This window comes from Xiphophorus hellerii, chromosome 3 (assembly GCF_003331165.1).
Source record: "Xiphophorus hellerii strain 12219 chromosome 3, Xiphophorus_hellerii-4.1, whole genome shotgun sequence".
NCBI lineage: Eukaryota > Metazoa > Chordata > Actinopteri > Cyprinodontiformes > Poeciliidae > Xiphophorus > Xiphophorus hellerii.
Window position 1 is genome coordinate 2,608,988 of NC_045674.1, and position 25,277 is coordinate 2,634,264.

The following is a 25,277-nucleotide window of genomic DNA, read 5'->3' on the forward strand; positions in this document are numbered from 1 at the left end:
TCTGGGTAAGTGACCAAACCCAGTCAGCCTACACTGACTCATTACATAAGAGCTGGGAAGGAGAGGGATCAATGCTGGCTGACTGAGGAGGGAAACCAAAAAATCCTTCATAATAGAGAGATGAAAGCAGGAAGCAAGAACAAACCCAGTCAGTAAACTAAAATACTTTTTCTCACAGAACTGAGTAGTGTTTCTTTTACAGGTTATATAGTTTTGTTCATTCCAAACAGGAAGAAAAGCAAAGTCTGAAGAAAAAGCAGGAAAAATCTGCTAATCCCATCGTCTTGTGTGTGATGATTCATCTCGAAGGGCGTGTAAGCGTTTCATTGGAATAATGTAGGCACATCACCTTCTAAGGCATTGCATGAAGCAGAATCAAACGCTCCTCCGCCTATTTGAGGGACAGCATTTGCAGATTTCTCTTCCAAGTTATTTGTGGGAAACTTGTCTATTTTCACAATCTTTTCCTAGAGCATTTCTAAAATAATGGGTGACGGGAATCTTTAGTTTTAATGTTGCTGTCTTTAAAAAAAAAAGGTCCAACCAAGGACTGCGTTTGTAAATTAGCCTGTTGGTAGAAAACCTTCATACAAAACAATGTTGTTTTTAACATGCAACATTGTTCACTGTGGCGTTCTTGACCAAATAAACTTGATCTGAAAGAAAATATTCAAAAGAAAGATAAAATACCTGGGCGCAATACACGTTATTGGCTGGTGTTTTATAAGCAGTCAATCCAGGAGTGGCATTAATTGTTCTTGGTAATGATTGGCCCCCAAGGAAGACTGTAGATGTCAGGTACTGCAGTAGTGCTAAGGTGATTTCCACTGTTCACATTAATGCATATTAAAGTGTATTTGGGGTTTGAAATATTTAAAACAGATTTGCTGCAATACTGGCTGTTACCAAAGATATTTCAGTTGTGACAACATTTAATTTGTTTTTGTTTTCCGATCACTGAAAGAGACTTCCAGTCACGTCATGATGCATCTATGGAAATACTTCCCATCTTACACAGTGCGACTAAGCTTTCTTATTTCTTAGTGAAAAGTTTTCAAACAATTTATCTACTTGGAAACACAATCGGAAGGCTAACTGGAATGTTGATAACTTATGAACTTTAAAACACACAAACCTCTCTGAATTGATGTAGCTTCTTTTTAAAAACAAAAATGTAAAATTAAAAATAAGGCAAAGAGTAGCAATTTCCCAAAGCACTAAGTAATAAAAAGGGGAAGGAACAAATCTTTCCTGTTGTAATTGCTTACATAGAAGAAATCAATACAGTAAATTGGACTGTGACCATTTCTCTGGACAAAAGAAAGTACACTAGCAAGCTGGTCACTGAAGTGAAATCAATAAAAACCCAGTGAAATGCAGTTAAACAGAACATCCAGAGAGCTATTAGTGACGTCGATTTAGACTGGCAAATGGACTGTTTTAATAGCATTAGTTTAAAAAAGCTTCTTTGTGTCTTGAGTGAATTTGGATCCAGCTGCTGTCACAACTGCCCATCTTCTTCCCAAATAAGGACTTGAACCGTTTTCTCACTGCTTCGCTGAGCCTGCACTCCAAGAAGTGTCAAACGTCCCACATGTTCCGAAGGAAGGAGACGACAACTTAAACAAGGTGGATGAGATCAGCAGAAATGCCACTTCTCTGCCCTGATGGGGGCCCAAACCACCAGCTGGGGTAGCAACGGTACATAATGTGAAAGACAACACCGCTGTGCACACACACTTGATGTCAGAGATTCCACATTCATGCCTCCCAACTCTGAGGTTATGCCACTGGAGCTGGTGGAGTCCAAAAGCCGCTCAGTCATCAAAGAAATGTCTGCACGGCCTAATTTCCCTCCTGCGGCCTCGCTAACCTGCTTGACGGCTCGGAAACAATCGAAGCTGATCTGTGTGAATTCACTTTCTCCTCCACATGACAGCACAAGGCAGAGTAAGACGAATAACTCAAGAAGATCATTTTACCTTGGTAGTATGTGTCGGGTTGTTTTTTAAAGAGGTGCAAGCTATTATATCTGCTTGTTATCTTGTTTCAAAATAATCTACCAATCCATGAAACACAAAAGATGGGGTGTGTGAAGTGAGTGCAGCTCATTTGTGGCTTTGGTTTAGGATTTTGTGGTTCTTTTTATGATTTCATGGTGCTACTTTAGAAATATTTGCAATATTTTCCTCATTAAACACACTCCAAAATAGAAAAAAGAGGAGGGGAAAAAATGACAAGCATTCTTATTCTCTGAAGAGCTTAAAAAGCTAAATTTTTGTTACTCGCCACTTGATCACTGACTGTAGCGGGATGTCAAGTAAAGGGCTCAAGACACAGAAGGCAACGTCGCTCCCTCTCCATTCATTTCCTATGGAACTTGTGTGATAAGGTGGCATTTGTTTACCCCTCCTCCAGCCAGGCGGCCGGTGAAATTCATGCATGTGAAATTTCGAGCATGTAGACGTGCACGCACGGTGTTTTTCCAAGAAACTCTTCACATTACTGGGTAGAGTTCATTCTAACAAAACAACCTGAAGCGGTGACCTGTAGATTCTGCAGCGCCTCTGTAGCTTGAAGAATGCATTCATATCTTAGATTCATGTTCTGTTCTGTGAGGCAGTTATGGTAAACAAAATTAAATGGAGGATTTAAAACACCCAAAATTATAGACTGAAGTATACAACAGAAGTCTGTCTAACAAGGTGGTAGCAATAAATACCGGAGGTATTTTTAGGAAGTATTTATTGTGTAAAAAATGGATTCGAGCTGTAAGAAGGGTCACTCTGTGTTTTCTGGACAATCATTAAAAGTATTTTTATTTAGTCAGATAGAAAAATTATAGAGGTTTTGAAACCATAAATGTATAAGACTGTGGTTTATTTTAATACTGGTAACCAACTCATGCCCAGTTTTCTCTCTTTGCATGTCCAAACATCAATATTCATGCCCAGAGTTAATAGGGCCAGATTATTTCATGGAACATGAATCATATCCGTTGGCCAGTTAAATCACATTTTGTTCATAAACATAACCACAGCTACATTAACAGGTTATTAGATAAACATTTCCCCTGCATGTTGTTTAGCTTCTGGTTCCTTATGGTGAACCTGACCTCTCGTCATCTGATAAAAATTCTGCGTTTTCCCACAAACCGTGCCTAAAGTTATGCGAGTACTTTGTCCTGGTTTCCTTAAGCTTAATGTGTGCTTTTGTTGATATTCACTGGAGCAAAGTAATAAGTGCTAAATCCAGTCTGGTGGACCGGCCAGTAGCTGCGGAGCATGAGTGTTTATCGGTGCCTGAGAGCTGATGTCATGTAGCAGAGCATGCAGCAGAGACGTCCGAGTCCTCTGTTCCCTGAAGCGCTGCACAGCATGCCACAGCAGGAAACAACAAACTCCCTTTTAAAGGGAAGAAAGAGCCTGTTCTGAATGAGACTAACAGACATAGCTCTTCATCCTGTGACTACAGCACTATTTCATTTTAATACTCATGTTTTTTTTTTTTGGCTTAATCGTAGAAATATTTTCTTATCTTCAAGCGAATGAATGTCATCCAAAAGCTTTTGTTCCTTTATTTTCACAGGGACCACCTGACAATGTGTCACTTCCTTTATTGTGTTGATAAATTTAGTCGAGACAAACTCAAGAACTGATAAGAATAATGGTAAGTACGTTCCCCAGAAGGCGTAACACTGCAACCTCGTTATAGTTTTGGTTCTCTTGAGTTTAGCTGTTGTTTGTGCGCTCAGAGGTTCCCAAACGTGTGCCCGAGGCCCATCGCCGCAGTCCGGTCGGCCCAGTAATCACTGCTCACAGAGTGCTAATTAACAGCCACATGAAGCAGACTCCTGTGGACAGGGCTTTAAAGAATCACAAGTGGCATTCCCACATTCCACACCACACTGAGTGCAGTTTCAGTCAAAAACCGAACAATAACCAAGAAAGTATCCAACGTCATCCTAAACTGGTTAAAGTCTGGGAAAATGTCCCTTTATTTGTCTATGTTGCAAAAAATGTCAAATAGAAAAAAACTGTTGCACAGTTGGTAGCAGTGTTGCCTTACAGTAAGAAGGTCACAGATTCAAAACCCTTCCTGAGGTCTTTCTTTATGGAGTTTAGATGTTCTCCCTGCATGTTTTCTCCAGGTACTACAGCTTCTTTCCACAGTCCAACAACATAACTGTTAGGTTAATTGGTCTCTGTAAGGGTGCGTTCACATCAACCCGGTTTGGTCCACTTTAAATAGACATTTAAAACGGCTAGAACAAATATTTTACATGTTTAAAAAAAAAAACAGGTGATCAAAAATCGGCTACAAAATTTTGAGCAGTGCAGCTGCCTATATTAATTTAGCTTTGCATAGCTACCAATGCAGTTAATGGGCTCTTTGCACCTGCCGCGCTGACGTCACAACCGCATGCGCAAATACGGCTCTCTTTTTTCCGCTTTGAGTTACCGTGACAGCTAGAAAAGACAAAGTCGTATTTCACCCGCAAATAAAACAATATTATGCACATTGCTGTCTTCCTAATATAATGGGCTTTTAAGTTTTCATGGATTTCCAAGCGGTCCTGAATTAAGAAGACGGTGGCTTGTAAATATTCGTCGCTACCAGTTAAAGCTAAAGCCGCACAGCAAAGTTTACAGCCTTCACTTCACTCCAGATCAACTTCTTCAGCCTAAAGAAGAAGGTAAAGGAGCCTCCTGTGTTATTTCCATGGAATCACTTCTGTATTCAGCCTGAAAGAGAGTTTATGGGAACCAGAGAGCAGACCAGAGCCAGACAGCCGAGCAACTGATCCGCCTGTACACACTGCTGTAAACACCGTCCTGCTTCACAAGAAACATGCAAAACTAATAAAGCGAAATAACATGGAGACCTTAAGGAACACGGCCATATTTTTCTAAAAGCAACAACTCTGAACCTGAACAGTCAGCTGAACTAGAACTCAGACACCAGAGCTGCTCTACTGTTAAGCTATGGGCTTGTTGTTCCTCAGGCTTCAGAAGCAAAAAGCCCGAACCGTAAAATCCCCCGTTACTTGGTCTCTGACACTAACGACAATAAACCACGTAATATACTTGAAAATATGGTAAAAACATTGTCCGTTAGAATGGATGAAAAATGTTTAGATACTTAAATAGCACATTTTTACAAGAAAAATGTCTAGCATAAGCTAAAGCTAATGTTAGCCACAAAGTTTAAAGAAAGTAAAACTCACCTTCGTATCTGTGTATAATGAGGCGAACATCTTAAAACCTTTCTCCAGCTTACTTGTTGGGGCTTCGGATCGATGTTCATCATTAATTGTTACCTTGGACAAGTCCTGCAAATACCCAGTGGAAAGAGCCTTTTTCAATAGATCGGAAACAATTGAGCCGCTTTTCCCCAAACGCGGAAGCTGAGGTGCAAAGAGCCCATAGGAGAAAGCTGGAGTCAAACTGGCATAGATCCAATAACAGTACGAGAATGTTAAAAATCTGCAGAAAAAAGGAGCAGAAAGGAAAGGCAGAACCCCATGCTGTTCTGCCTCAAACGATGAAGAAAGATGGATAAAATGATGAAGAGTAGGTGTTCAGGACAGCTGCCAAGATACACTGCAGACAGAGTGAGAAGTCCTCATTCAGTCCTACCGGCCTCCAGCTTAGGGAAGAAATACGAGCCTCTGCATCCATCTGAACAATGCTGACCTAATTATCAGCACACAGATGGGAAATTCATGATCAAATAACCAAATATGTTCATGACTTTAAACCATGAATGATTACTAATGGGATTTTTGAACCAAAGCTACATATGCCAGGTTTTAATATTGCTCTTAAAAAACTTAGCAAGTAATATACTTCTTTAGGACACCAGTAACTGTTTTTATTATATTTTAAAATGTATTGGTGTCTATTGATACGCTCAGTGAGCAAACTATAGAGAAAATACTAAAACTAAAAATCCAGACAATATGAAAAAATTAGGATGATTTCAAACATCATTAATTGGAATTTATTGTGACAACAATGAAGCTAGATTCTTGGACATTTATCACAATATGATAAAAATATGATAAAAACCCACCCCAATATAAAATTGTTTTCTACTTAAGATGTTGATATAATAGAATAGAATAGAATTCAACTTTATTGTCATTGCACTGTCACAAGTACAAGCAACGAGATGTAGTTTGCATCTATCCAGAAGTGCTCTACGAGATATAAATATTTAATAAATACCGTCACATGTTTTATGCCATCAGGGTATGTTGAGGAACAACATAAAGGTGTGGGAAGTTAAAGTGTAGACTTCTTTTCACTCCTGTTTGGATAAGTACGGTAGCTAATGCAACTGATTCCTATGTTTTTTATTGTGTACTTGTTTAAATATATGCATGTATTTTTGCTTTGTTATTTTGTTTATTGATTTGTTTGAAATAAACAAACATCAGAAAGCATAGAGCCTTTTTTATATTACACACAAACAAGCTGTTCAACAATAAAGTAGGATTTCTCCACATCTGCAGCACAAATTGACTAATGGTGGAATAATGTGATTTCAAAACTTCATTAATAATAAAATATGAGACTCTTGTATGAGCTGAAATAGATATTTAGAGATTTGCTCTTGTTCTGTGAAGCTGACTGGATTCTTCCAGATTGAAACACTCATCTCTGCAGGCAGCACTAACTCATGTGAATCCCCATGTGTTGCCGGCCGGGCCATGTACGCTGAGGACCGACCCAACGTCACGCTCTCAGTGACGTCATTAGGGATAACAGGCTGATCATTAGACCATGTGTGGGATTACTCCTGCTGTCCTGCTTTTAACAGGGCACGGCTGAGGATGACATGTTTCCAAGTCTGAACCGGAAACTGCTGAAGTAACTCAGTCAAAACTGAACTCATAACGACGCATTCTGGCTCTTCCCATACGTGCTTCGGATCTGATTAGTTTTTATCTTTTGAAGCAACTGTGGAACAAAGATCAGCTGTATTGGGCTGGATTCAAAAAATTTTTCATATGGGAGAGGCTCTCTTGTCTAACTCAATATCATTTTATCAGTGGTAAGTGCTTGTTCTTCAAGAATTTATGAGATTCTTATCAGACCAAACAACACGTCTGTCTACGCAATCAGGAGATGAATGTAGGACCACATTGAATTTTCCCCCATTTAAATGCAACTAAACACCAACTGACCTCCATAGAGCTCCGTTAGCAGGGCTGCCTATTTTATTCTTTCATCTCTTGACCTTGGCATTTTGGAGTCATTAGTGTTCAATGTGAGAATCAGTTAAAGTTAGACTGAGTCTAATATTATATTAATATGTAAAATACAAGCTATGAACACTTTGAATGTGCTAGCCAACAGTTATTGCACACCAAACAGCCCTGTGTGATATAAATAATGTCACTGATGTTGCATTGAGGTAATATTCAGAATATATTGTACAGCCATAATAGTTGCTGCCTTCAAATGTATTTTGAGCACAAAGTATCTGCACCTTACTTTTCCTGCTTTGTCTTTTCACTGCTATGGTAACCACAAAATCCAAATTCATGTCTATGTGTGGTTCAAATTCCTTCGTCAACCATGAAGAACAGAAGTAAGCGGCTTTGACGACCATCTAGTCATCAGATTTACTCAAACCCTTACCTGGTTGTGTCTCCTGTCTAAGGGTGCACCGGTTGCAGTTTTCTGGCTGTTCACAAATCTCTGAAAAGTCTGATCTGCCAATTCTGATTTTGGCAGATGTTGACTTTTTTGTAACCGACACTGTCAGCTGTTATAAGGTCAAAATAAATCCTCAATGTTCCAAGCTTATTTTATTAAACACTAAACAATACCCATGACACAATAACTGCACAAAACAGAAGTCTAAAACGTAAAAGGTCAACAAAATTTCAGATCTTTGCAAAGGTAGATAAAATCAGTTTCTTATCGATCAATCGCAGATCTCCTAAAAAAAAGGAAATTGATCGATGGGTGCACCTCTAGGAACCATGATACTGCTAAAGCAGAGCTTGAATCTTGCTGAGTTTTTTTTTTTTTTTTTTACTTATTTTATTTTTATTTCACTAAATTTTACAAAAAATACATCAAAAACATGAAATGAAAACAGCTAAAAAACATAACTGTTTCAAGCTTTTCATTTTCCACCACCAGATATTAGTGTACTTTTAATTAAAGCGGTACTCCCCTCCTGCCTCATCCATCATCGTTTCAAGAACAAAAATCTCCCATTCAGCTAACAATGCATCTTGGGATACAGAGGGCTACAAAGGAAACATGAGTCTTTAAAATCTGGGGAAAGGAGGATAAATTTGGAGGAACCTTAAGATTTGGACAGCTGTCGTCGCATCGCTGTGACGTAATCTGGAGGCAGGTTACGTCATTGGACACACACATCTATGTGTCCAATGACGTCATTACGTCAGCAACTGACGTAATGTGTCAGTTGCTGACACATTACGATTTTGGACACACCTATGGTTCTGTTTTAGCTGAAAAATTGCAGACGTCTGAGTCTGCATCCTATTTTAACAGAAAAAACTGATTAAAAACAAAACAAAATTTGTTTTGTGTGCTTCACCCAAGCCTCACTCAATCTGAAATCATTTTATTCTAAAAGTCACTAAAATTAGAGACAAAAAATATTCTATTCATCATGGACTTAAACCCATACCAGAAATCATGGGGCACCCCCAGGACAAGTCACCATTTTATTCCAGGGCCAAAACAAACACCCAGACAGCAGAGGGGAATTAGGAGTTGCTAGTTAAAATACCAAGCTTGTTTTTTACTGGAAGAGGAAGCTGAAATATCAGGGGAAACCCATTCATGAGCATGCAAGCCTCTTAAGAAACGCCGTGATGACCTTCTAAATGTGAGGTACCACACCACCGTTTAATGAAGTTCCAAAGTACACCAGGCTCTACGGAAAGCAGTAAGATTTAGAGTTTAACATGACGTGAATGAGTTCACAGGAAACTCAAGCATTGGGGAAAAATCTCCCTCCTCAGACAGAAACATGGGAAATATTTCTCCTAATCAGCGTGGGACAACAAACCTGTCCTCCTGTTTCCAGTCCAGGCAACCAGGGTTCAGTTGCTGTTTTAAATGCACTGAGATAAAGGCTGAAGTCTCCACTAACTAACAGACTGAAGCTGTGTAACTCTTATCAGAATTCAACAAAAATGTAACTGCAACACAACCTGGAGCTTGTTTAATCACTCGCCCCCAGCAGCAAGTTCAATCAATATCCAATCCTCATCCTGTAGTCCATGGAGAGAGAGAAAAGGTGAACTGCAGAGAGTAACTGATACAGCACGCTCTTATTACCACAGCTTCTGTTATGCAGGTGGAAAATCATGCTGAGTTGAGTTATGGCTGTTCGCTCTCCTCTATTTCGTTTTCCCTATTAACATTATTACTCCAGTTTAATGGCAAGTGGTGAGAGCTATCTGAAGCCAACAAGTGTAGCAGTATGAACGTCAATCAGACGGCGTCATCCAGACAGGTGCCTCGGTTCTGAGTGTCTCTGCCATGAGACAAGCCGCCCGGAGAAGGAGCAAAATGCTGCGTCACAGACTGGCAGGCGACCAGGCATGGCGGGGAGGGCGGAGCCCTGGGATGCTTTAATAATGGCTGTCTGGACACAAAGTTCCCACACAAGCCATCTATTGGTTTCCTTGCATTGACACTTAAAGCTGCAGTACGTAACTTTTATACAAAAATAACTTTTTACATATTTTTTTAAATTGTCACCATGTTGTGACAGTATGAGACATATAATCTATGAAAAGAAATTATCTCCTCCCAGGAGATCTACAAACAAACAACCAATCAGAGCCAGGAGGAGGGTCTTAGATCTGTCAAACAAGCTCATGTAGTTCTTCTGAGACCATTTCAAGTAATATAATGTTGATGGCATAACAATGAAAGAACATCCTCTCAAAGTTCCATAAATTTTAAATTTTAATGAACATTTAACACTGGAACTGGAAGACATTTGAAATATCCAAAATAAATAAACAAAACAGAAAAAACAACATTAATTGTGAAGTCTCGGTAAACTAAACTGTACTTTTAAAAAAAGGCTAGTTAGAACAAAGCAGACTTTTGTCATCTAGTTTTTGGTAGAGAGAAAAGACAAAACGATAAATTGTGCAAATGAAAAGTATTGAACTTGTTTTAATTCATCATGCGATTAATGAATTTATTGCTAGTTAGATACTGCAGCTTTAAGGTGTTTAACACACACTGCATCTAATCCTGCATTTATGATGCATCACACATAATTTTATTTATCTAATCAGTAAAGAAGCAGCTTCTAGTGTTAGCTGTCGCCCGTTGCAGGCGGATCACTACAGAAGGTCGAGTAAACCCATCATAAATGTGATGCATTCGTCCCACTAACCTGGAGAAGCACTTATCTACTTACTTATTAATCTGACCACACTTTCAGGATCCTAAGGGAATAGCTGTGTGGCCAAATAGGCCTGGCTCAGTCAGTGACACTGGATCCATGAAACACACACAGGCAGCGAACAGCTGTTTGGGGAAGCCAGGGAGAAATGAATGTTAAATTTTCATACCCTGTGTGCAGCTGAGGACGCACAAGTGCAAACACAAGAGAAAGCAACAGCCGCTAAGAGTGTTTACTGCAAAATGCATAATACGAGTTAAAGAAATGGATAGAAAAGTTTAATTTCATGTTTTCTATTTGCATTTTTCAGCTCAGGTTATTACAGGCTGCAAACCACAGTAATTTTGAATAATAGGGCAGATTTCTGTACAGAAGCTTACAAATTTACATCAGGATCCGCAAATTTAAATGACTCATAAAAATATACAACTGCAACAGCTCAATAAGCAAATTAGCTTCCGTATTGTGTTTGGTTCTTTGGCAATGCATGCAGGTTGTTTGTTGTTTTTTGTTCTTATCACTGTTGCTTCATTTCTGAACGTGTGTATTAGATTCCTTTTAAAAACTATTGTTTATTTTGGCATCTGAAAGGAATGGATGCCACACCCTTCAAAGAATACCTGCTCAAGGTGTTCCCTGTGCTGCTGAAAGCTTTAGGATGACATTTCCTTAAGCATTGGGAATGTTCCTGATGAACCCGGATGTTACATGGAGGCGTGGAAACGTCTCCTGTCCTGCAGCTGTTCAGGGTGGAACCTGCAACTGACGAACTTCTTCAATAAAATCCTCCAAGTTAAAATCATGGATGCATTCTGGATAACTTCCAAAAGTTATTCTTAGGACATTTCAAGACAATTTGCAGCATTAAACCAGCAGTTCAGTATTCTTGCTGTTACGGATCATTTTTAAGCTGTCATCCTTCAACCTAGCAGTCTGATACTTCATTTTTAGAGCTAAATATTAGAGATGCAGCAATCAGACTTAAATTGGCCAACTGCAATTTCCAGTTTTCTTTTAATGCTGACCTACCAGTTCTGATTTTTTCCTTAAGGGTTATGACACATTAAAGAGAATCAATGTGCTGCAGGTTCTTTGATAAGAGACTGTAGTTTTGAAACCAACATATAATGAAGATTATCCCCACTTATGAAATGAAGTATTAATCTCCAACCTTGTTTTTCAGACTTAAAAAGTGCACCAAAGCACAAACTGGTAGTTTATAGAACAAAGATTATAGTTTTAATGTATAACATAGATAAAATTGATTTTTCTCTAATTAGCAGGGAAAATTAACCAATTGATCCAAATACAGAAATGCCATATACACTTTTTAGCCTGAGAAAAATGCTGGGTCTCTAAATTTTAATGCTGAAACTGTTATTGAAGGATAATATTCCAAAATTCTTAAGCTAAATTATTTTTGGTGTGCAACATTCCCCCTTACTAGTCCCATAAAGGGTCACTTAAAACTATCTTAAAGTATTTTAAAGATACAAACGCATTCTGTATAGATCAATAATAAAATATGATGCAGAGTTTTGAATTTGTGAATTCATGTCAATTTTATTTAGAGTTAAGGAGGCTGTCTTCCTCCTCTGTGCCCTACAGCCTGGACATGGAGTTCTCCAGAGTCAGGCACATTCATCTGAAAATGCTGCCAACATTGCAATTATCCAGTGAATAGATTGGAGAAATGGCAGGATGTGACAGATTATCATTTTTGCAAACAGTCTACAGATCCCGGAGCCAAATGGAGTCCAACTCCAGTAAAAACCACTGTCCTACTTCTTTTGTTGACCATCAACCCAACGTCTGCCAAAAACAAAGGCCTTCACAACTACAAGAGGTGAATAATTCAACGCTAAGAGAAACTCAATCCTCTCTCTCATATCGAGGAGGTTCTGGAAATGACTGCAAATAAACCAAGTCGTGGTTTCAACCCAGTAGGTGAACAGCAAAGCGCAGCTTTGACCCAAAACGATCCGAGTTTTATTGACTTTACAGAAGCCGCTCGTTCTAATTGTAGGTTCGGACTCGCACGTGAGCAGGTGTAAACACTGACTTCTGGTAATTTCCCGCTAAGCTGCAGCTTTAAATAAGCGTTACATCACGCCTGCACCTTAAACACACACCGGTGTCTGATGTTCTGGATCGTGACTGCCAGCTTTGACCAACACAGATGATGATGTCTTAATTTTTAAGGGATTAAATAAAAGTAAGTGTGGCGCAAAAAATTAGGGGGTTATATCGCTGATGCTTTAAAAATAACACCCAGAAAGCTTTACATTTGCAAACAGATGCAGTTTGCTACAAAATCTAAACTGTGAGTCAGCTATTGTAGCCATGACTACTCTTTGAAATATCTACGAACAATACACATGCTTACATAAACGCGTTTGGGGCTGATGCTCCGTTTACATACAACCCCCGAACTTTACATTCACCCACCACAATGCAGTATTCATAAATATCTTGGTATACAGGTGAGCATGAATGCCAGTCAGAAAGAACGGGAGTGTTTTATTTCCCCCAAGCCGTTACATTTAGCTAGCAAGGCGCTACTTCACGCTAATCAAGAGCTAACCCGAGCTAACGCTGCTAGCTGGAGTATCCTCTTACTGCTTACCTTCAGCGGCCACGCAGATGTACTTCTCATCGTCCCGTTAAGTTTTCCAGGAACTCCCAGCTTGTAAGTATCACATATATTCCTCAAAAATTTGAATTTTAACTTTTAAGCATATTCACGGCTTACACAGAGCACAGGACCCCGAACCGGACCACCACCGACAAAGTAATTCTCTACCACTTACAACAACAACGTCAAGCAACGGTTTGGGCCCGCCCACGTGAGCGGAGGAGCCAATCACGACGTCCTGCTGCTTTAATGGATGCAGACGCTAACCAATGAGCACGCACAGAAGCTGACTGATTTTCCCCAGTAGAGTAAACACCAAATGAGAACAGAGGCTGCTGGAAGAGAAGGGGACCAGAGGGGTTTGTCCCAGTACCCTATAGGCGGCGTGGAGTTGACAAAAAGCAATGAATGAGATCATCCCGAATGATGTAAACGCTTCGTCACATAGGTCGACTGATGTCTTTTTCCATAGCTGATGCCGATATTTATAGGGCACCTATTTGTTTTTCTTAAGCCATGATGGTATACTTTTCCAAGACTCAAATTCCCAGAATTTTTAGTGATTTTACTGAATTTTTAAATCTAAAGCAAAAGTTATGGAAAAAATGTCTGCAGTGGTCGAGATTTCAGTGTTAAGACTTAAATAAATGTGTTATGTAGGGGCGTGTTTATGAATGGATGGAAAACGAAACAAAAAGGTGAATTGTGTGCCCAAAGAATGTCATTTTGATAAGGATGAAAACTGGATTTTAGGAAAGCCAGATGGGTGTAAAGAGTAGACAGTGATAGGGATTGATTGGATGATAAAAGAAGACTGACAGATAATAGTATGGATAGATAGATGAATGAAAGGACTAGTAAAGAGCACAAAAACTATATGGATGAATGAACACATTGGTGGACAGAAAGATGGACTGATGGCCATCTAATTGAACAGATGGATTGATTGGAATCAAACCTATGGATGGCTTGATGGAGAAAAACTCCAATTAACTTATTACAATTGGCATCAGCTGATGTTGATCAGTCTTTAATGTCTTGAAATAGGTCCAATAAGTCAAATATTAACATTTTTATCTTGTTGACTTTTGTGTATTTTAGTGTCAAAAGGGTAGGGAAATATATATACTTATGTATGTATGTATGTGCACGTACATAAACATACATGTGTACATGCATCAGCTCGATATTGCATTTGGGCTGCGAATAATTTTTTAAACTTGTAACCTTGTTCTAAATACTGATATTAGCCAGATGATCCTAACTGCCTCCTATCAGTGATGTGGCATAAAACACAAAGAATACATTTATGTTTTAAAACTTTATTTGTCCCCAGGTAATAAAAGCACAAAACAATCACAATGAAATTCAAACACAAACATTTGAGGAAGTCGTGAAAACTATAAACATGTATGACCAAAGTTTCACTAAGAGACTTAAATGTGCTGCAGATGATGCAGATAAATTGGCTTCTTCTAGCATCTCCAGAAACTGGGTCTAACTGTTGCTTCAAACAATATTAGGGAAAAAATACCAAGATTTTTATTTTTAAATCAATTGTGATACGGTTTCACTCTTTCATGCAAGAACTCAACGTCGTCTCCGGTCTGGACTTCTGCTGCGTCTCCGTCCACCTCCCCTATAACAACACAAGTCACATTACATCAGCCTGAGGGTCTAACAAAACAAACTAGCATGTTGGTTAACTCAAATTATCTTACATTCATTTACTATTTTTAAATTAAAATCTAAAAATGAAAATAACCATATTAAACAAAATGTTGCATGTTCGAATAGGTTTAAAGACATTGCAAGCCATATGAAGTTGACTGTGACAAATATTTCAAGTTAAGCATATTTTAAAGCAGCAGATTAAATCAAAATAAGGCCAAACGTTTCACCTCCTCTTGTTCTTCGGGGGTCCTCTGACAAACGCCCAGTCTACGCTGATAGTCTGGCCCATCATGTCCTGACCATTGAGGCCCTCCATGGCTGCCTGCGCTTCTTTGTACGTCTCATACTCCACTAGTGCATAGCCCTGAGATAAAGATAGAAAATATCACATGCATCATCAGAAAATTACAAAAAGATACATACAGTCATTTATGTTTTGATCTAAAACTGCTTATACAAAGTATTTAAGCAAATTAAATATGTAACAAAAGACGCACAACAACAAAGCAGACATAGTCCGTTTCTACTGTATAACTAAGACAGTCCTGCCACCTTGTGGATTTGAAATGAATATATGCTTGGACAACACAAAAACAAAAAACATGCAAAAAATATTTCAAACTCCTTTCATTAAAATGCAAATTTGACCATATAAAGTTTATCAACACATTAGCAAATCTTCTAATAGCTGGCTTTAGGCAAACAAAGTCAGTTTAATTAAAATATGAGAAATATTTGCAGAGTAAAGGGATCCAAAAGTATCTTAACCAGAAAATGTTTTACTATTAACCTAAATAGAGGAAGGTTTGTAGAGCAAAATGAATCAACTAAAACTATTAGTGTTTATAATTAGAACATCTATTTTTTATGTACCATCACAACATTTCTAATATGAATAACATGTTTTTTTCCCTTCACATTATGAAGAGAAAATTCCAGTTTTTTGTGGTTTTTTTATGTTGTTGTTAAAGGACAAGAACGAGTTGGTCATAAACTTTGCAAATGTAAAAATTTTAATACTGCATGCAAGTCATAATCTGACTGACAGTATTGTTCTTACCTTCAGGTAACCTGTTCTTCGATCAAGGTTAAGATGCAGGTTCTTAATTTCTCCAAACTCTGAAAACTTGTCATGGATGTCCTCCTCTGTTGCCTCCTCATGCACACCAGTCACAAACAGGATCCAGCCCTCCACCGCTGCAGCAAACAAACAAAAAATATATCATATCCTTTCACTCCCTACAAATCCGGAGGAAAATTTAACACAGCCAACTATCTGTAGTTATGTTAATAACTAAATAGTAAATTAACTGTTAAAATAAAACTGGAGAGATCTGCTTGTTAGTGCATGCCTGGGGTCAAATATGGAGCCAGTAAAGGATGGATAAATGATTAACAATAAATTAATACTAACAAAATTCTAAGAGAAAGTTTAGTTTAGGACTTACATCTCTGAGGACCTGGTTCATCCCCATCTTGCTCCACAGTGTCATAGTCCTCTTTAGCTCTGGACCTGGATCCCTCCTCTGTAATCCACAACACATTTTTAAGACATTACTAAATATTTTCTACCAGTTCAGGAAGGTTTTATCATGAGGTCTAATGAAAATGACCAGAGGAAGTTACCCAAGCCGAAGCCTCGTCCTTTTCTCTTCTTGGCCTTCTCTTTCAGCTTGTGGATGCTCTCTGAGGAGAGGAGGAGAAGGTCAGTAGGGAAAATTTCATTGGCCGATACAGATAAATTATGCTCGGTATTTTTTGTGTATTTAATTTGGCAAATATGTTTGTTTCCCTTTATTCCCCCCAGTTCTGATTTCTTTGGGCATTAGAGGAAATAACTAGTTGCCTAAATTACAGCTTCTTTAATTTCCTGCAAAATAGCTAAGCTACAGTCTTGGAGAAAAAGCTACAATTTAACAAGAACAAAAGGAACACCCATAGTTTCCTCTTTCAAAGGTCAAATCAATACTAGAAGTAACCAATAAAACGTGGAGACTTCAAAATCAGTTTCATTTGTGAAAGTTAACTAAAAGGCGTGACAACTTTTCTGTTTAGTGTAGAATAACCTAGTCTATGTTTGAGTCTAAATAGTTGAGTTTTTTAACTAGAGCAGATTAAAGATGCTCTAGGAAGAAAAGTTTTTACCGGATTCAGAAGCAATATATTATCACATATGAAAAGTCTGTAATTTTAATTAAAAAAATATACATCTACACTCTTCGATGTTATCAAAATTCTTCATTATATCCATCTTTTAGCAATTTCTTTTAATGAGCGGTTACAGTACGGATATTTTGTTTTACAATGTCATCTTCTGATCAGCACTTTGCGATATGTCTCCTGTATAAAACGTTTTTACTTACATTACTGATAAAATCACAAAACTGCACATTGAGATTACGCTTTCTATATGGGTTTTTGTTGTTAGCCAGCGAGTAATCTGAGCTGCACTTCACAACACTGTTGATCAGACACGTTACAAGTAAAACAACAACGAAAAGATACGTTATGACGCAAAAATGTATTTAGTCTTTAAATAGGCAAACTTTAGCTGACTGGCTAGGTAACTAACACGCAGAGACTGAATGAAATAACCGTTAGCATTGTTAGCTTAGCTCGTTAGCTGGGGCCTGCCAACACGCAGGGCGGCCGTTTTCTCGGTTAACCATGTCCACGAGAAAAATAAACTTCAAAATTGACCTATCACTTGTACATTAAAAAAACGAACCCTACGGCAACAAAATAATATAGTCACCATCACCATCCTCATCCATAGGAAAGTCTTCGCCTCCCGCCTCATGAAGATCTAACACGTCCGCCATGATGCCGTTCTCTGTGTACAATAGCGTGTGTTCTTCTTTGCATTGATTCAGCTTTACTGCCACCTAGTGGTCTGGGTGTGTCTTTCTGTAAACAACTAGCTGGTGTTTTTCTGGGCTTGGCGCTGTTTTACTGCCATCCACTGGACTGCATATGTGTGGGACATCAGCCACGAAAATTTCCACATTTTATTAATAACTCCCCTTTTTTGAATGACAAATGTCAAACAACTTGTAAATAGTGTCATTAACCTTTTAATGATTGGACAACAACAATCCATACAATAATATCTACTATTCTGAAGATTATGATATTATGCTAGTCTAACAAAAACATTTTCAGTGCAATCAGCATGTCTTTTGTTCAATAGCTGAATATTGTTTGTATTTTTCAATATGTACTACTGATTTTCTATTTATTAATTATACAGATCCCTTTTTTAAACTCTACCGACATTTTTATATTTTATGTGAATTTAGTTCTGCATTGTCTTTAAAGTGCTGAATGACAATAAAGTGAATCTTGTAATTGCTAACATATCATTGCTGGTATCGTTCTGTTTTGTCATTATTTTAATACACACCTGTATGCTCCTAAATATTTGCTATAATAAAAGAGAGTGTACTTTTTAAAACATAAATGTAAATGATAGAATATAAATAATCATCTGTAAAATTAACACAAATATTTCATTTTAGACAAAAAGACAAATTAGCATAATTTAATTGAAAACAATATAGATTTTAAAATGTACATAATTCTCCTATAGATTTATTAAAACTCATAAAAGAACTACATGATATAAAACAGCTTCAAAAGATTCAAAAACCATATAAGCTGACCCTAAAATGTAGGGAACTAATACATTTAAATTTTCTTTTAAGACCACTTTGATAATGTGAAAAAAGACATTTACTTTTTTTTTTGTCACATTAACCTTTAAAATCATTAAACAAATTATCATATAAAAAATAAACTGAGTAAACGTAAAAGCAGTTTACAAATGATTATTTTGTTTATTCGATTTTATAAAGTATTTGTCTCATTAACTGGGGTGTAAAACTAACAGCATTTCAGATAGAGAATGTCATCCACATTAAAACACAGAGGTGGTAGTGTGATGGTGTGAGCCTGACTTGCTACTTAAGAACCCAAAATATTTTCTTTAATCATCAGAGTCATGAATTTTGCCTTCTAGGAGAAAATCTTCAAGAGAATCAGACGTCTGTGAGCTCACAACCTCATTACCAATGTTCACCTGTGCAACGTGAAGCACATCACCATTAAATGGTTTCTATTTAGTAAAAAAAAACAAAAAAAACCCCATAAGAGTCAGACAAAATTCCTCCACAATGATGTAAAAGGCTTCTTGTCAGGTTTTTCAAAATCGATAGCAGTTTCTTCCAGTAGGGACGAGACTACCAGCAACAATTATAGGACAATGTGGATGCAAAGCTTTTTCCTCTTAATACATGGGATTCTTATTCTGTTAAGAATAAAAATCTTATTCTTCTGTTAAGAATATTCTTAACAGAATAAGAACCCCATAAAGATTAGAAAAAAAAAAGATTAGAAAAGACTCAAAACAAGCATCATTCTGTTGTTGGTGCCTCACGGAGGCGAATACAGTTTCAGAAATGAACTCAGCCAGAGATTTTCTTTGTAATCGCTTTATTACTCTCATTGTTCCTGAAGGAGCACAGCACAATATCAAGACTTTAAAAAAGCAGACAGAAATGCAGGTTGCCATAGTGATGCTATGAATGTCCAACCTTGCATACTGCTGTGAGAATGTGAAAAAGGAGATGAGAGGAGTATTTTTGTGCACTAAAAAAACCTTCAAAAAGATTTAAAGAATTATTTAGAAATATAAGGGCTGAACCTTGGAAAATAAAGACAAACTAGCAGATCAAATGTTCTTGTAAAGTGAACAGTTGATGTGTGGAGAGAAGCTGTGTGACGAGTTTATCGGGAGCTGCTGCAGATTGTTAGGTAACTGCTGATAAAAGGGAGCAAATGGGATGTGAGACTTTATCTTGAGCTGTTTTTCATCAGATGACCCTTGTTTCAGCAGAACAGCCCACGACATCGTAAAAATGAGCTCAGCTGTCAGTGCAAGACACAATTTAAGATCAAAAGGCACAAAAATTAATACTGTCTCTAATTGTTGAGAAGCTACAAGATATTATTTGCATTCTTTTATAGGTTGTTGAATGCCTCTCCTGCTAATCGAAATTGGAGCTGAAGGTTCTTGAGTGTTTTATAACCTGAGCAGGCCTTCTTACCTCAGGTTGGTCAGACTGCATCTAAAAGTTTCTCTTTGCAGTGGCAAAAAAGGAATTCATTTGACAGATTTATTAAACAGATCAATAGGTTTTCCCGGCTTTCAAACCATACACCCAATCAGATTTAAAAAGGCGTGGCAAATGCAAACTGATGGTGTCATCAAGGGCAAGTTAATGTAAAATACCACGTTTCGTGCTCAGATATTGAGCTGTTAAAATGAGAATCTCCTACAGCAACAGTCTTCAGTCAGTACCCTCTTCATATTTGTTGCAAGACTGACTGCTACTGGAGATCCTTCCTGCCAACACCATCAGCATCCATTATCTCTCAATTTAAAATCAGTTTACAACACGTCACTTTACAAAAAAGTTAATTAATCCAATCAGACATCTGTTCCAACTGATTCCAGTTATCAAGCCTGGCATCCAGTTCAGATTATTAATGATTAATTGATTTAAAACGTTTTCTGTCAAAGAATACCCAGCAGATAGCCTAGACTCATTAACTTGCAACATTTACTCCTCCTAAGCATGCAGTGACAGTGGAGAGAAAAAACTCATCTTCAACTGGATGAATCTGTTCAAAAAGAACTGAACTGAACTGAATAAAATTGAACTGAATAACATCAGAAACTCATGCAATGTCAGTGTTACTGGAAAACATTGCAGTGACAACATATGTTGCAACAAATCCATATTTTTCACTGACCTTCTTCTTTTCTCATCTTAGTGCTGCTGACCAATCCTCAGAACAACATGACAGTCAACAGAACTTATCAGAGATCTGAGAAGGAGAACTGTAGATTTGAACATTTTGTGAAAGTTTTTCTTAAGTATTTGAATTTGTCTCCACCGCTTCAGAGGTCAGGACCCAAATTATTCCTGCATGAGGAAGTTTGGATGTTCAGAACCAACCAAAGCAAACAAACAAACAAAAAATAATCTGAGAAATTCAAACTGGTTAAACCTTTCCATGGACTGAGAGGTTCCTGAGCAAGAAATATGTCTTTACTTCAAAATCTACACCTTTAAGATTTTGCTGAAATTTGCCATGACATGAAATATGTTTAGAGGAGTCAAGGTACCAATTGCCAAGCAAAGCATGGAGGTGGCAGCATAATACTGTGGAGCTAAGTCACTAGAGTTGCCGCATTGCAGAAAGTAGATACTTCGACTTCACCCCAAGCACACATCCAAGCTGACAAGCATTAAACTTCAGGAATGGCTGATTTCATCCTGGTGGATCTTTGTTCAAAAGCTGGAAACTAATCAATTTAAAAGAACTCTGGTGAGGTCAAAAAGCCAGCCAGAAGCTTGTGGACAGCTACAAAGTGGTACAACCTGCTAATAATCTTTATGTTCGAGAGTTTATATGCACATAGTTAAGCTTGTATGAGTAAATCCCAGATAAATTCAAACATGTTCTCCCAATTCCCGTTTTTAAGTTTCTTGAAGTTGTCTAAGAGTAATTAAAATGGAAAAAAAAAACAAATTAATGAATGAATTTGTAATTAGCAGGTTTGTTTTTTCTGTGTTTTTAAAAAATTAGCTGCTTTGCTGTTGAAACCTTGATATTGATCCAGGAACTTCAGTTAAATCAGTTGAAATGTCTTGAAGCTAAAGCAAAAATGTATCTTAAAAGTGAAGTAACCCCATCAAACATCCTGTGTGTACCTGACTTCATCAAGCCGGAGCTTGAAGCTTGTGTTTCCAGCTCGTATCACAGAGGGTGGACTTTGCACCCCTCTTGTCACGGACGGTGTCAAACTTCAAGGTTCAGCCAGCACAGTGCTTGTTCTGACCTTTTAATGCCACATCTTCTCACTGGAGGTGATTAAAGTCTGAGTAATGGTGATTAACTCATCCTGCGCCGCTATAAAAGCCTCTGACATTCGGAGAGAGGGCACCATCAAGTCCAAGAACCCCAGGAGTGAAGGTGAGTCTCCTTTTCAAGGTGTTTGGTTGTATAATCATAGATCAGAGCTCTTTACATGTGCAGCTGCAGAAAAAGCCCGGAGCGCTGCTTAGAGAGCTGATCTTTTCTCTGTTTTTAGGTTTGTGCTACTCCTCCGCAGCCATGAAGTTCTCCCTGGTCGCCACTATTCTTGTTGTGCTGGCTGTTGCTCACGGTGAGGCATATTTACAGAAATATTATCACTATATTTACATTTAAACCACATGCTTTTACATTAAAATCCCTAAAAAATAAAAGTTTCGGACAAAATAAAAGCGTGAACACTAATTCCAGCTGAAAAGTAAACTGTCTCCTGAAAACTCCTTCAATCTCAGGCTCTGAGGCCAGGTCGCTGGTGAAGCGTGAGGTCCAGGCAGAGGTGGACAGGATCACCCAGCTCCTCAGGGAGATGTCTGCCAGCGTCACCACGGCAACCCAGGACATGGTGGAGAAGATGAAGGCTCTAGAGATGACCAACACTGCCCAGTAAGATAACTTCAGCTTTAGTTTGGACAGAACACTCAGAGGAATGTTTCTGTTGTTAAGTCATCTGATGACAGTGACTGACAGAAGTGTTTCACCTGATAATATAAAATATGCATTTTTCTGGGATTTCATGAGACCAGCATAAAGTAATGCATGATTGTGAAGTGGGAGAGAAAAATCAACATGATCTACATGCTTTGTCTTCAGAGTTAATCAGGGTTTATAGAACCACCTTTCACTGCAGTTCTTTTGAGGTATGTCTCTGCAATATTACATATAGCAAAACCACTAAGCTGAAAGATTTCTGCAGAGAGAGAAATCACACATCAGAGTGAATGCAAAGTGCAATTTTTTTTCATTTCTAGAAATTACAGCACAAATACTATGACACAAGCATTTGTCCCTCCTTTCTCAAAATAGGGGGCCTGTTTAATGATCTACTACTAAATCACAAATTTGTGTCACATGGAAAAGTCATGTTCTATCAACTTTTTAGCAGACTTTTTAGACTGACCACTTGGGAGCTCGAAGAAAATCGGAAAAGCAGGATGAACGCTATGAATACAACAAAACAAGATTCCCCAATGCTACAGTCTCTACCACCTTTCCACATCTAGAAACTTTACTTTAAAATCGTTGTCCTCTTTTAAATAACGGCTCAAACTCAATCGGATCTGATGGGGAGAATTTGTGAACATAAATTTAGATCTACGTCATGAATACTTTGATTGAAACCACTGACCTATTCTTTACTTATCCTTTATTTAGCTAAATCAGTATTACAATCAACTTCCCACAGCATGATGCTGCCATCATAGTGTCTCAGAATAGACATGCTGTGTTGAGGAAATACCCTTGCCCTCATGTTTTCTGCTGGCTGAACGTTTTGCTTTTGTAAAGATCAGATTTGAGGAGTGCAGGGTTTAATGGCAGCAGAGTTTTCCCACCTGAGCTGGTGATCTCTGCACCTCCTTCAGAGCCGCTTTGCAGTTCCTCAGATCAACAGACTTCATAGAAAATCTGGATAATGCAGATTACACGAAACAAAGGAAATATTTTTTATTAATTAAGATTACTTCTAAGTCCAGCTTGTTGCACTGGATTTCATTTGTTGCTGTAAAGGGAGTGAAAACACATGTACACTGCACTTTTCAGATTTTTATTATTTAAAAAAAAATCTTTTTCAGTTAGCTTTACAATTGTCCACTACATTTTATCTGAAGAAAATACAATATTGTTTTAGGTCGTAACTTGACGTAAATACTTTAAGAAAAAAAAAATCATTGAATAATTTCAAAATAAAAAAAAAGACAGTTCCCACTTTACAAATTTGACTTTATTTTAATATGTGAGTCTTGAATATTTCTAAGACATTGCAATATGAATCTTCTGTATAAATCTTTCTCAATGTTTTCATGTTTGACCTCTGGTTCTGTTCACCACAGGACGTACATGGAGGACAGTCGGGCGAAGATCCAGCCTCTGGTGGAGCAGGTCCAGTCCGAGGCAGCCAAGCTGCAGGAGCAGGTCAAACCCCTCATCTCCAACATCGAGGAGCACATCCGGCCCCTAACGGACGATTTCAACGCTCAGGTCCTGACTGACAACCTCCAGAACCAGGTGAAGCCCCTGACCAGCATGATGGAGAAGTTCCTCCAGCAGGTGATGGAGCAGTCCAAGGCCCTGCTGCCACCCCAGTGAACGCTATGGCTGGACGAACAGCCATAGCGGAATAGACTGGAGCGCAGAATCCGCTCTGAACACTAAATACTTTTCTGTTTCAGTTTCACTGAGAAGCTTAAACTTCATCATTAAAGTTTTCTGAAAGTCATCAGTTTTTCCTGCTTTTTATTCACGTTCATGTTTAAGAAACTAAAAGGATCAGATGATAAAAATAAAATAAAGTGAATCTGCATCTGATCAACTCAGTGCAATAAGATGCATCTCCTCTAAGCTGCAAGTTTCCGACTTTTCCTTCATTCATGGTTCAAAGTGCTGAAGGTTTATCAAACTCATCGGAGTCCTGCAGTATTTCGTGCAGTTCCAGCCATGCTGAATGCTTTAAAACACAAATCTGTTTCCTCAAAACAACTGTGTGAAAACTTTAACACATTTAAAGAACATAAAAGAATCATTTTTAGTGTTTGAACATTTAACAGCTTATTTTATAGCAAAACAGTTCAGTTTTCTGCAGAAAATCCTCAATGTGACTGATTACGAATCCTCAAGTATAAACACACTCTATAAAATAATTTTTCATGGGAGGATTGTTTTAGTGTGCTTGTGTCTCGAAGCAGGGAGGGAGACAATAACTTGTTGTCTGTCTAAAAGCAAAACAACAAAATCACTAGTCTTCCACTCCACTCCGGACCAACTGGACCCCTCACGCATGTCTTCAGATTTTATTTCTGCCCATTTTAGTGGAAATGTCAGGAATTTAAACGTCATTCCTGAAGCGAACAGAGGTGTTAAGACAGGGCGGATGTTGAGGGAACCTTGGTGGCGGCTGAAGGCCGCAGGCTGCAGCTCCGCAGCAGAACTGGCAGTCCTGATCAGCCTTCTCCTTGTCCTCGCAGAGATTAAACCAGCCGGTTGGCACACCTTTCAGAAACATTCTGATCTGACATGACAGCCTTTCACTCAACAGCTTTCATTCTTCAAACCAGCAGTTTCAAGAGTCCCAGCATTCACCTCTGACCCCAGAATTCTGCTTGACCTTCAGTTTCTCTGATTCAGACACTCGATTCAGAGACCCGGTGTGTGAGGACAGGACTGTGTCCTGCAGGAAGGACGACATGGGTGAAGCAGAGCCAGGGGTCACTGTCAGGGTTATCTGCTGCTCTCATCCCAAGTTTGGTGGTGACCATGAAAGCTGGAACAGAGAGAGAAAATAGCGTCTGACGAACGGTTCTGGCACGCAGATCGCCGAGCTCAGATGTCCATCTTTTACACAGCAGGAATAAACGGTGCAGGAATCAACCCGGAATCTAAGATCTTTACC

At 38.4% G+C, this 25,277-nt stretch overlaps 3 protein-coding genes across 6 annotated transcripts in view; 1 reads left to right on the plus strand and 2 right to left on the minus strand.

The window, feature by feature from the left end:
* otud7b (OTU deubiquitinase 7B) overlaps nucleotides 1-13,246 on the minus strand; it is a 33,681-nt gene extending 20,435 nt beyond the window's left edge. For 2 of the 3 annotated variants that reach the window (XM_032559379.1, XM_032559380.1), the window contains exon 1: nucleotides 13,049-13,246. The gene's annotated coding sequence lies outside the window, so the exon portion shown is untranslated. Of the gene's footprint in view, nucleotides 1-11,042; nucleotides 11,179-13,048 lie in introns of all 3 variants that reach the window. The other variant, XM_032559378.1, reaches the window with a different exon arrangement.
* A 1,121-nt stretch (nucleotides 13,247-14,367) lies between these two features.
* Nucleotides 14,368-17,644, minus strand: rbm8a (RNA binding motif protein 8A). 2 transcript variants are annotated; one of them, XM_032559479.1, is made up of 6 exons: nucleotides 17,487-17,644; nucleotides 16,358-16,417; nucleotides 16,180-16,257; nucleotides 15,792-15,928; nucleotides 14,959-15,095; nucleotides 14,368-14,696 (listed from the first exon to the last, which is right to left on the minus strand). In XM_032559479.1, the coding sequence occupies exons 1-6, from the start codon at nucleotides 17,551-17,553 to the stop codon at nucleotides 14,648-14,650; spliced, it is 528 nt and encodes a 175-aa protein (XP_032415370.1). In that variant the 5' UTR covers nucleotides 17,554-17,644; the 3' UTR covers nucleotides 14,368-14,647. The 2 variants fall into 2 exon arrangements, with proteins under 2 accessions (XP_032415370.1, XP_032415371.1); XM_032559480.1 differs by having other exon boundaries at nucleotides 17,493-17,621.
* A 4,025-nt stretch (nucleotides 17,645-21,669) lies between these two features.
* afp4 (antifreeze protein type IV) lies at nucleotides 21,670-24,107 on the plus strand. Its single transcript, XM_032555886.1, has 4 exons — nucleotides 21,670-21,772; nucleotides 21,891-21,965; nucleotides 22,126-22,276; nucleotides 23,722-24,107. Exons 1-4 carry the CDS (start codon nucleotides 21,685-21,687, stop codon nucleotides 23,975-23,977), a joined length of 570 nt encoding a protein of 189 aa, XP_032411777.1. The 5' UTR covers nucleotides 21,670-21,684; the 3' UTR covers nucleotides 23,978-24,107.
* The last annotated feature ends 1,170 nt before the right edge of the window (nucleotides 24,108-25,277 follow it).

Excerpts from the sequence above, each read along its gene's own strand:
- afp4 (XM_032555886.1), top strand. The coding sequence starts at position 21,685 with ATGGTGATTAACTCATCCTGCGCCGCTATAAAAGCCTCTGACATTCGG. Across the intron at positions 21,773-21,890 it reads CAAGAACCCCAGGAGTGAAG|GTTTGTGCTACTCCTCCGCA; the intron begins GTGAGTCTCCTT and ends CTCTGTTTTTAG. Across the intron at positions 22,277-23,721 it reads GAGATGACCAACACTGCCCA|GACGTACATGGAGGACAGTC; the intron begins GTAAGATAACTT and ends TGTTCACCACAG.
- rbm8a (XM_032559479.1), bottom strand. The coding sequence starts at position 17,553 with ATGGCGGACGTGTTAGATCTTCATGAGGCGGGAGGCGAAGACTTTCCT. Across the intron at positions 16,418-17,486 it reads TATGGATGAGGATGGTGATG|AGAGCATCCACAAGCTGAAA; the intron begins GTGACTATATTA and ends TCCTCTCCTCAG. Across the intron at positions 15,929-16,179 it reads TGAACCAGGTCCTCAGAGAT|CGGTGGAGGGCTGGATCCTG; the intron begins GTAAGTCCTAAA and ends TGTTTGCTGCAG.